At 32.7% G+C, this 12,814-nt stretch overlaps 1 protein-coding gene across 1 annotated transcript; it reads left to right on the top strand.

Moving 5' to 3' along the window:
- The first annotated feature begins 2,532 nt into the window (after window positions 1–2,532).
- On the top strand, window positions 2,533–4,292 carry LOC128223444 (uncharacterized). Its single transcript, XM_052932725.1, has 2 exons — window positions 2,533–2,953; window positions 4,066–4,292. Exons 1-2 carry the CDS (start codon window positions 2,533–2,535, stop codon window positions 4,290–4,292), a joined length of 648 nt encoding a protein of 215 aa, XP_052788685.1.
- The last annotated feature ends 8,522 nt before the right edge of the window (window positions 4,293–12,814 follow it).

The raw sequence follows: 12,814 nt of genomic DNA, 5'->3' as shown, positions 1-12,814 counted from the left end.
GTATCGCTCCAAGAATTCGTGATAAAATACGAGGAGATTAAAGATAAAACAACGTAATAACCACTATCATATATATCAGACACAAAACAGACTTTCTTTGAGCGAATTTAAAAAGAAAAAAACATGCGCAAAAGCAATCAAGATAATTAGCTAACATATATTTCAAACGATGCTCCGATAAACTTAACTTTAAATAAAAGTAACTTATAACAGATGACGCTATTTTGAGAGTTTTATCACTTGTTTCCATGCCATGTTTCAATGATGAAATACATTCTGTTCGTGGGAAAGATATTGCAGATATGTTATCTACATGTTATGAACTCAAAATCAGGGTTAAATAATTGTTTAAATTCTCTAAAAGGAATATATGCTTTATATTTTGAATCATTGGTTGGTATGGCCCTTTAAACACATTTTCCCAGGAGTTCCGTTCGTTCCCCAGTATCGAATAATTTCACTCAAACCAGCCATTTTCTTCTGGCCAAATTTGAACCGAAATTTAACCCATTTCAAATGCCACAGCACAAATAAAAGTATAAAGGTCAAGAACCAATGTGCTTTGGCTAAATAATCAATCAAAGGTAGATGTCATCAAGTTCAATAGATTGGAAAGATATTGCATTTGACCATGAAAATGTAGCGATTATTGCACACTAATGTCCATAATCAGAATAAAACCCATTTTCTTACAGTATGGTAAGATATGTAAACCCCCTGTTGTTGTTTTTTTCATTTTCGGTTGTGTTTAAATTTAACATTAATATAAAACTTTAAAGCTCGTTTTTAACTTAGGTTAAAGGACAACGGGTAAACAAAAATAGTTCAGTGAGATTTTTAATTACGTTTTAATGATATATTACAATAAATAACAATCACAATTCTTTAAAGAACATTGCATATGAAACGTAAAATATTAATACAACTGAATCGGGTCCCGTTATTCAATTAGCTTTTACAATATTCAATATGTATGCAAAATAATCTATTTAAAAATAATGATAATAATAATAATATTATTAATGAGTCTTGTTTTCATAAGTTTTTGTTTTTAATGTATAAAAAAGGTTTTTGCTCTCTCTCTCTGATCGCTTCAATTTTAAATACAGGAACAATATTATGTAACTTTCTGCGTTCAAACTAACCGTTTATTTAACGTAAAACTATCTTTCGCAGCAAATAAAACTGATCACTGTGATATATACGGAAAATAAAAGTTAATAGCAGTTATTCGGCATTATACCCATGTCGAGAAATACGTCATATCTTAAAAACTGAAAACTTAATAATAACATTATGTGTTGTATTCAGGACAGACAATAGAACACGGACGCATGCACATAGCATTAGCACCCATTACCTCATTCGGACCCATATCTTGCGTCAAAAGTATGTTTTTAATAATTTACAAGTAGTTGATACAAACAAAACAACGTATTAAACGTTTGCCAACCTTCTCACAGGTTACAATTCAAGTTTCATAAATGCATCTATAACTGGATAACAATAGTTCATGTTTTTTACGAAATGAGCATAAACCTTATCATCAAACCTTAATGAATAAAATAAAATCATTGATTTATATTGATTGTTAACAATATCAAGAGCACTTGTCTCTTCAAAGAATCATACTTCTACTACTACTACTACAACAACTACTACTACTACTTCTACTTCTACTACTACTACAACTTCTACAACTACTTCAACTTAAAATAATAATAATCATAATAACAATAATAATAATAATAATATTTTTTTTTAATAATAATGATTATATTAAAAATAATAATGATAAAATAATCATAATAATATAAATAACGAGAAAAGTAATGTTGATATTATTCCTGTATGGGAACCATATCTTTTTCATCACTTCATAATTCATTTTTTAACAGTATGTTTTAATATGTGTATATCTCATATACCTCATATTGACCCATACGTTCAGTGTGTGTCACAAAAGAAAAACAGTTCATCGTTGTCCAACCAATACAGGTAACTTGCTTTTTGGATCATTAACGTGTTTTTCGAATTTCCTTTCCCATTTATAACTGCTGAATCATTTTAAAATTTATATTACATAGTTAACACAAAAAAAGGTAGCTAGATTGTGTAGTAGTATGGACGTTTGCCAGTCTTTCTTGCAGATTGTAGCTCGTGTACCACAATAAACACTTTCTCATGGCACCCTAAATGGCCAACAATATTGCTTGTTTCTTAAGAAATGAACCTGTTTATCATCGAACCTAACTAAATTAAAATTGGGGGGATAACACTTATTGAGAAAGGATATCATTGTTCGTCATTCTATGTTACCGTATGGCTGATTTTGCTCAAGTGTGAAGCTGGTTCTTTGACTTTTCACTCAAAAGTGTTTAATAAAAGTTGGACATTTCATTGGGCGTCTTGTTTCTGCTACTATCGTAAGTGTTTATATAAATAGGTTGAGATCAGATATTCGAGGATTTCATTACGACTTGTCTCAGCTGCTTCCGTTATTCAAATTCATTTGAAAACGTTCTTTAAATGATGTATTATAGCAAGCATATAAGGGAATTGTTCGTTATCGTTCTCGTGATTGAATCGTCATTGTGTGACCTACATGAACCACGATGTTACAGTCGGTTTGACTACGAGGAGAAAATGCTGGAGAAAATGGTTAGAACTGAGGTCAAGATGGAGGAGCTCCTCGGTAAACTAGAAGCGCTGGAAAAGAGGCAAACGAATGTTGAAACTGAGATGGACACTTCGACAAAGAAAATACAAGATCAAGTCAAGAAACACGATACTGAAATAGAGATGTCAGCGAAGGGGATTCAAGATTTGGAAGAAAGATACAAGAGCTTACAAACTGAGTTTGAAAACTCGACAAAATCCTATTTTGACGGGCGTGAGAAATCCCTTGAGGTATTCGATCAACGTCTGGACGCTATGTCCAAGAATATTTCAGGTACGTTTAGATAAGTTTGCAACCTAATTAATTGTAGAAACAAGCGATAAAACAGCGCGTATAAATGTAATTTTTACATTAATAGAAACAGGTATCGAACACGATATTATGCTTACCGTATTGAATAAAACCGGAATATTATATAACATAATTATTTCAGACGCCAAACGAAATTTGTGCAACGAATATATACTTAAATATCAATTAATATAGAGAGAGATATATGAGAATTTACTTGTATCAATTGTATTAATAAATAAAGTGATTTTTCTTACATTGACTGTTTACCAGTTTAAAGTTTATTTCAAAAAGTATGAACCTCAATAAGCTTTCCGTTATATTCGTAAATATCAACAAGCACTTCGGCCATTTGTTCAATAAATATTTTTTTCTCAAAAGCGTATCCAAAATGTAAGGGCTATGGTCCCTACACCGTTTATTTTAAATGTTCAAGTAAACTATTTATTTCAATATGGTTGAAACGTCAATTTTATGCAAAAATACACCAGAATGCACAATTGATAAGTACACTTAAAGAAGAAATTCTTCATCTCTTTATGAAGGGTGAGCACGCTTATTTAAGAAATATAACACACCACTGAGGGCCATATGACATTATAAGGACCGGTCAGTCAGCCTACGAAGGTGTATAACGCCTCGGTCCATTTACCTTCGGGGGCTGACTGGTCGGTCCTTATAATGCCATATGGCCCGAAGTCGTGTGTTATAAACCTTATACTTTACCAAACATTTCATATTACTATTCATTATTTTGAAAGCGCTATTAATGTTTTTCATTGAAAAAACAATCAATGTTTACTTGCAACAATTGTTCGCAGTTGTGGAAATCACAAGTCGTACTCAGCATTTTTATGACGTCAGCCGTCCATATTGTATGACGTCAGCGGTCCGAGATCCGAACCGGCTAAAAATATGATATGGACCGCTGACGTCATAAAACTAGGTTTTTGATTAAAATACACTGATATATGGACCGATCGACCTTATATGTACATATAAAAGACACATTTATGTAAGGTATAATATATATAAATATATATGAATTTATATATTGTTTGTTGGAACTGTAGTGTTACTTTATATGATTTCAGAGAGTATGCAACCATCTCCTGTTGCCTTCTTCGTAATCATATCGTCCCGTTTTACAACATCTTCCTACCATCAGACGCTCGTATTCAACAAACCTGTCACGGACGTAGGCGGGGTTACAACCAGAGGACAGGCGTGTTCACCGCCCCGGTCGACGGTCTATACGTATTCTCAACTTCTGTCATGGTTGACCTGGCCACGTCGAATACCTTCGCCAATATTAGAATAAACAAGAACGGCAGTTACGTATGGACCCTATATGTTAACGACAGTGACGGTAACTTCGAGACAGTGCCCACCACTGTCATTCTATCGCTGCAGGTCGGGGATACCGTAAAATTGACATGCAATCAAAGTGGGCAAATCATTCATGAATTTTCGTTCATTTCAGATTTTAGATTGTAATCAGCGCATGAATGAGCACAGAACATTTAAGTGGATTGAACTCACTATCGTTTTCCTTCAATTCAATTCGTTTTATTTAATTGATAGAAATCCTATTTGGTTCGTACTTCGGAATCTTTCTGATTTTGTGTTCTTTTGTTTGTCAAAAAAATAGATGAACCCTAAAAATAGATTCATGTATTAAAATGTTGAATAAATTGAACACATATGATATTTTGATTATTACATCAATATTGTTAGTTTTGCATATACTGTGATACCCTATATCAGCCCGAAAGCGTAGCTTGAAGACTTATCCAGATCATATGGATGATTGTGGGAGGTGGTATTAAAATGACATACGTGTATCATAAACTGTCATATACTTTCTACATATTCGAAAGTTTTCAGCATTCAAGTTGTATGAGCTTAGTTACATGTTTTTACAAATTTATGGATTGGAACCTTTAAAAACGTCCATTGTTCAATGGTATTAATTGACTGAAATAAACTCGATACCAAACTTTAAGGTTTCCCAACCACTAATATGGGAAGTTACGATTCTTTAGTTTAACAGGCTTAAGTAGCTTATTTTAATAAGCAAAATATTTACTTTAATTTTGAAAAATGGTTAACTGTTGTTATCATAAGGTTTATTCCTATTTAAAGTCGAAATATTCTAAAAGAAGTTAATATGACAAAAAAAGTGAGCTTAGCTTAATCTTGTTATAAGAGACTTAAGGCATTTCAAGAAATTGGGGCCTGGTGTCTTCATATGACTTTGGTATCATTTCAAATGGTTTTATGTGCAAAAAAAAAGACAATGCAACAATACGACGGGGGAAAACAAACAAGTGTGTTTGACCTTAAACAATTGCAAATCAGTTGAAATAAAAAGCAAACTTACATTCTACAATAAATTTAATGGAGAAATGGTCATTTATTTAACATATCACCAAACAGCAAGTATTACCATTATAAAGAATACACACATTACAGGAGGTGACCAGGCATCGAAATTTAACCATATGGTTAATGGAGAACTAACTTATTTGTTATTCGGATTCCTAAACAGCGGGATAAATACATCTGTTACGTTGTAAAGCACACTAGCTATTCTCAATCGCCTTTATTTACAAGTATTGCCACATTCGACAATGTAGCTGTAAATTATTTTTTAAATGTTATTCAAAATAAAGCATTCGGACCGACACAAAAAGTGATATTAGTAGTTAACATTTTTATTTCAATACCTAGATTATTAGATATACGTTTTACGTCACAAATATGACGTCATCAAACCAATCGGCAGGAAGGTAGTACGTACAAATTTGTAGTGTATCATTTAGTGGGATTATATGATTTTTCGATGGATTATATTCAGGTGTGATAATGTTTTATATCAGTAAGGGCAAAAAACGCTCATACCTTAACAATGTAATTGACAATATATCGTATACGATATATCATTTACACCCATTTTTACATATGCATTGTGCGTTCCAATTTCCTTGTTCTAATTTGTTACACGGTTAGTAGGTGACCCGATATGGAATGAACAGGTCATATGTAACCATATCCAAATATATCCGTCTATCCCATATCGCGTCACATACATACTCCTTAACGTATATATCACGTCGACAACTTGTCTTCATTGATCAAAACACAGACATTATCTGAGACGCCATTTTGCTATAATGTAATGAATAGCGACCTAATATAGAAATATATGGGTTCATCGAATTAACAATCCTGGACTGGCGTTACGTCATTCATGTTGTAGACGTGATATATTAACTTTACTTCATATAATCAAATATAGTATGTGGGTAGAAATTGATAAACTGTAGTCTCCTATAACTCACATATTGAGTGGCAATTAAAAATGTTATTTTATTATGTAATGTATGTTTCTATATTGTTTTTGAAATATTTCAATAAACTCTTAAACTGGTAGGTTAATATTTTATTATATTCCATATATAGTGGGCGTGTCGGTTAGTCGGTCGGTTTTGTACGGACGATAACGGGTGATAGAGCCTACGGATTTCAATACTTTTCAGTACACGTTTGTTTAACACCATAAAATACAGGTCAACTTTGACGTTGGTGACACACTAGTAATTATTCACGCACTCTTTAAGAATTTGCCAAAAAATCCGTGTCCGAACATTAACTCTTGAAAGGATGCTGACTAAATAAGCGATTTAAATACAAATGTTTAACACCAAAATGATTTACTTTGGTTACAAACAACTAATTTTTGACGAAGTTTTCCCCACTTTTCAACTTTGAATTTACCAAAATTACGGTGCCAAGACAATGATCCATGAAAGAGTTGACGGATTTCAAATGTTATTCAAAATAAAGCATTTAGACGGACAAAAAAAGATGACATTAACATTTCTATATTGTATTTTAATACCTAGTTTAAATACAAATTACGTTACAAATATGACGTTATGAAACAATTTGGCATGTACATATTTTCAGTGAATGATAGATTATGTGATTTTCGATTGATCATGTTTAGGGTGTGATTAAACGCTGCAAAAAAAGATTTATATCAATACAGTCAAAAACGCGCATATGTTTAGAAAGTACGTAGCAATATCTTATACGGTAGATCATTTACATCCAATTAATCTTAAGTACACATTATGCGTTATAATTTCAATGTTTAAATCTATGTTTATGCCAAACTACGTCGTTTCTAGCTTGCTACTGTGAAAATGTATATATTGTAATGATTATATTAAAATATATGGGGTAAGTAGGATATAAAGGGCATAGGAAACATATCCGAAATTATCCGTATGTTCCATATCGCGTCACATACTTACCCCATAACGTATAATTCACGTCGACAACTTGTTTACATAGTTCAAGACATCAACACTATTTGAGACGCCATCTTGGTACAATATAAAGATTAGCGACCAACTGTGGAAAAATATACGGTCACCGAGTATCCTGTCCTGGACTGTTGTTGTATCATGTCGAAAGGGTGATATATTAACGTTACTTCATATATGCATTTATAGCATTTGGGTACAAGTTGATTAACTGTAGTCTACTATAACGCATTATTGAGTTGCAATTCATTATTTTTTGGAAATATTTTAATAAACTATCAAACTAGTAGAGTAATATTTTTAATACCCCCACCAAACAAGGTTTGTGGGAGTCTAAAGGAGTATATATAGTCGTAGGTGCAGAATTGCAACAGGGATCAAAACACATATCTAGCAGCGCTGAGGTTCTCTTGGTCAAGTACCAAGTATGTATGTGTGTGTAACGTCAGTTCGGCAAACATCATCACTGAACCGCTACCATATGTTTCTCGCTCAAATACACACGCATCGTTCAAATTTCGATCTCGATATATGTATACTCGCATTCTTCCATCGCTGTTGTAAAAGTTGAACTGCCACTTCGCTCGTTATCATGTGCGTTGCCAATGTTGCAGTAGATTTGAAATGGTGGAGACGTCTGCCAAAGAGTCGAGCAACATGTAAATAAACAAATTTCAATGTAAAAAAACAATCACAGTTAATTTTGCACTTTTCTTGAACCTTGAGTGAAGATGTTGAAACTGCATATTTGTGCAATTAAAAGCATGACAATTTAAAAAAAATACATTAACATGCGTTTATGAGTGAATGGCCGGCCTGCAACATGTCATATGCGCGAACGAGCTATTGGTTACTAAAAGCTCACTCTATAATAGAAATATACTGCGCATTACTCACATATTGATTGAATCGACAAAGCCATTTTTGTTGTCCTCAGTGTTAATACACCTTTTCAAAAATAAAAAGTAACAATATGATACTGAGTGTAATAAACCTATAGACATTTTATACCAAGATATGTTGCGGACGATTCGAACCAATCAGACAAATATTGTAATGTATTTTTCGTACCCATTTTGGAAATTTATACAGGCTGTTTCCTTGCCACCGGAATAATTACTTTGAAAAATCCATTTTAGTGCATATATTATTCATCAGCATATCTAATGGAACGTATCATAAAATTTAAATTATTCTCCATACCATGTACATATTTCAATCTGCCTCTCCTGGCAACATGACAAAAGACATTGTCATTGTGCCAACCTTCCGCTGCTGTACTTACAATATTTGTTTGATTAACTTAATAACTACAATGGTATAATTTATTACACAGTGCAAATATTGCCGATGTATATGAGATATACTTCTTCAAAATTGAATGACCTTGTCATCATTAGTTATACGAAATTTCTTCTTATTTACCAATATGTTAGAACATACACCTTGCGAAAAATGGATCAATTTAGCATAGGAAATATTTCTAAAGTATAATGTTTCTAACCCTAGCGCCTTGGTGTGTTGAATGACGTGGGGAATTACCGATTCTTTTGATATGAGCTCAAAACCGAATTGATTTCTTCTTTTTTATAGATACCTTAAAAGCAATATAAAACGACATTTAATTGCATGTGATCAGAAAAAAACGTTTGAAAACGTAACGTCGTTTCGGTTTAATTTCGAATTGAGAACGGGCAAAAATATCAAAACACAATACTAAATGCATACATTATATCTCCATTATATCTCCATTTAGCCAATTCAGCAATATTACAATGCATGTTGACTGGCTTACTCCTTCATAGGTAAGTTATTATTATCTGTTCGCTGTTTGGCAGCGTGCTATTCTTTGTTTTATTCACTCAGTCAGAAATAATTCCGTGCACGGAGATTTTAAAAATCCCGTATCGTCTAAAATCGCAAGAACGACTTGTATGAGTTAAGTATCTTCTAGATAAACTATTTACAACCTCCTGTGTCGCCTGTAATCGCCGAGATTGGCTGGTTTCTGGTCATTACATTCTAAAATGAAGAAACATTGGAAGCACAAACTACAATGATTAAAAAAAGAACAGTATTCTATTTCCAAGAGTTTAAAAGACATGTCCATGTAAAGTTAAACACAGCACTTGCTTTAACAGTATTATATGGCCAGAAAGACGTTTATAAACGCTCACGAACGACCATAAGATATATTCATACACCGTTATTGTTCCTAAGACGCCTAAAGATCTCTCTGAATGGCACAAAACCGTCATTGACCCCGTGGATTGCTCTCAATACGAACATAGCAGACGTCGTAATACATATAGTTTTACATGAATGCATGTCACGTATTTAAACATATAAAAATCTCATAAATTAATTTATGAAAATGAAAGTCAATGTCTTAAGCATTCATGGTTACTCGTTCACATTGAGTCAGATATATTATCATAACTAATATACTGAGTTGTATTATCAATAATTGAGTTACGTATAATAAATGCTTCTATGATATATTTACAAACATTTATATCTTCATTTTCTACATGATTTCTGTAATTCATTGAATTTGAATACAGATAGATTAACATAGTAGAGTCGCTTTTATAAGTTTACAGTAATTAACATCAAAATCGTCAGATACAAATAAAGTGATATTCTTACTCTTTGTCCCCCTACTATTACAATTTAAACAATAGCGTTCAATTAGCGGTATATTGATTTTAATATGCGTAGTACATTGGCAAATATTGAATAAGTATGTCAAAACTAACAAGACCCCTAAATGTGTTTCCGACTTATTGCACAATCATTTGCTTCTATGTATATATACTGAAACAAAGAAATGTTTTAGATAATACATATTCAGCCTGATTGGGTGTAGTTAAATTTCTTATTAAAATGAATATTTTGCACTAGTTGATCCAGGAAGATGAGACCGCACCCTGTGCCCCGCACCACTAAAATCGTCAAAGTTTGCTTTTTTCAATATAGGAGAATAAAAGAAATAAAAAATGCCCAAAATGCACCATATCGGACTATAAATTGCTACCATTTCTTGGGGGAATACCCCAATTTCCCCCTGCGTTAAACCAAATAAAGCTCGGTTCTTAGGGAGGGCCCCAGTCAAAATGTTACTCTCATAAGTTACGCCCCCTCTAACGTTGAATGCTGACGCCACCCCTGTTTTGCACATCCGAATAATTAAGTGCAGTCAATTTAAGAAACAAAAGAGCCAGAAATATTGCTGTTTGCTTTATAGGACAATATCCGTTCGCAGTAACCCTGTTGAAAACTATGATATGCACGGATCGTTCCTATGAAGCCTGATGAAATACGAGGAGATTCAAGATAAAACAAAGTGTAATATATCAGACACGAAACAGACTTTCTTTGAGCGAATTTAAAAAGAAAAACATGCGCCAAAGCAATCAAGATAAGATTTGGCCTGTCTAATGTATATATCAAATGTATGGCATTATGTTCCCAGAGAAATTACTTTAAATAAATGTTACGTATATCAGATGACGCGACTTTGGCAGTTTTATCACTTGTTCCATGCCGTGTTTCATGATGAAATAAATTATGTTCGTGGGAAAGATATGGCAGGTATGTTATTTACATGTTATGAACTCAAAATCAGGGCTTATTTATTAGAGTGGAACGAATGGAACCCCTGGGAAAATGTGTTTAAAGGGCCATGCCAACAAATGATACAAAACGTTCAGCATTTATTCCATCTAGAGAGATAAAAACAATCAAGGAAATTTTCACTCAAACCAACGATTTTCTCCTTACCAATTTATGGCCGAAATTTAAACCCATTTCAAACGTCACAACACAAATTATTTTCAACTTATAAAAGTAAAGCATCTATTTGTCTCTTTCGGCTAAAATCAATGCAAAAAATGAAAGAAATTTGACCTTTTAACTTTTTCTTGTCATCAATTATAATGGATGGTTGTTTAACTGTCGAATCAATTAAGAATGAGAGCATGTGTTCTGCTAGCATTGTATAGTAACAAATACTGCTTTGCTGGCTTAAGCAATATGACCCCTACGTTATTTTCCTGGTTCTACTGGAATAAGTACAATCTCATGTTCATTAGTGTTGTGATACACCACACGACCCATATTGTCACAGAATGAGTGTTTGGTTGTTCTTCCAGATACCCATTGTATACTGGAATGACAGTATACTTTTTGGGTTATGTAGTAAACTTCAATAGATTGGAATTGATAATGAAAAGGAAGCCATTATTACACACTAATGTCCAAAATCAGAATGGTTCACATTTTTACGGTCTGGAAACATGTAAAACCACTTTTGTTGTTTTGTTTCTTTTCATTTTCTTTTGTGTTTAAATTAAACATCAATATAAAACTTTAAAGCTAGTTCTTAACATGCGTCAAAGGACATCAGGAAAAAAAAATTCAGTGAGTTTTTATTCCGTTATGATGTGATTTTAATATTACGAAAACACCCCGATATCTGTCAGTTATTTGCCAGTGAAGATATAAATTTTATTCGTTCTTTTTGACACATACAAATATCCATTCAATTAAGAAGTCTACAATTACGTTACCTGATGGAGAAGACCAGCTGACGTTTGTTTGTGTATTTTGGTAATGTCTATTATTCTTCGATTAGTTTTTAAAAGACTTAATTCATTTCCAACACGAAAGTTATTATTAAACCAATGTCGGAAAAATTCGTCATTTCTTGGTAAAAATGAAAACACAATCTGTGTTGTATTTAGGACATTCAATAGAACACAGATATGTGTTTATCGCATTTGCACCAATAACATTATATGTTGCGTCACAAATAACATTTTTTATAGTTTACAAATAGTTGATACAAATAAAACAACGTATTAAAGGTGTGCAATCCTTCTTAAAGGTTAAAATTCGAGTTTCATCATTGCATCTATAACTGGATAACACTATTTAATATTTCTTAAGAAATGAACTTGAACCCTTTATTATCGAACCTTAATAAATAAAAAGTTCGTTGATTTAAATTGATTGTAAACAGTAGCATTGTTCCTTATTTCATAGTATCACATGGCTGATATTGACATTTTAACTTAAGTGTGAAGCTGGTACTTTATTTATTTTTTTTATTCTCAAGTGTTTATAAAGATGTTGGGCATTTCATTAGGCGACTTGTTTATGTTTAAACTATCGGTTACTGATCTTGTTTCTGTAGGTTTTCATATAAGTATTGTGTCTGCTGCTGTCTAAGTGTTTATAAATATGTTGAGATCAGAAATTTGAGGATTTCATTACGACTTGTCTCAGCTACTTCCGTTATTCAAATTCATTAAAATTCTCTTTAACATGTATTCTAGCAAGCAAATTAGGGAATTGTTCATAATTCTCGTGATTAAATCATCACTGTGTGAAATAAATGAACCGCGTTGTTACAGTCGGTTCGACTACGAGGAAAAAATGCTAGAGAAAATGGTGAGAACTGAGGTCAAGATGGAGGAGCTCCTCGGTAAACTGGAAGAGCTGGAAA

Source organism: Mya arenaria, chromosome 17 (genome assembly GCF_026914265.1).
Source record: "Mya arenaria isolate MELC-2E11 chromosome 17, ASM2691426v1".
Classification (NCBI taxonomy): Eukaryota; Metazoa; Mollusca; class Bivalvia; order Myida; family Myidae; genus Mya; species Mya arenaria.
This window is presented reverse-complemented; position numbering and strand designations above follow the sequence as displayed.

Bases quoted from the DNA above. Each gene is read 5' to 3' on its own strand.
- LOC128223444 (XM_052932725.1), top strand. From the start codon at position 2,533: ATGTATTATAGCAAGCATATAAGGGAATTGTTCGTTATCGTTCTCGTG. The intron at 2,954-4,065 runs GTACGTTTAGAT...ATATGATTTCAG, and splicing joins TATGTCCAAGAATATTTCAG to AGAGTATGCAACCATCTCCT.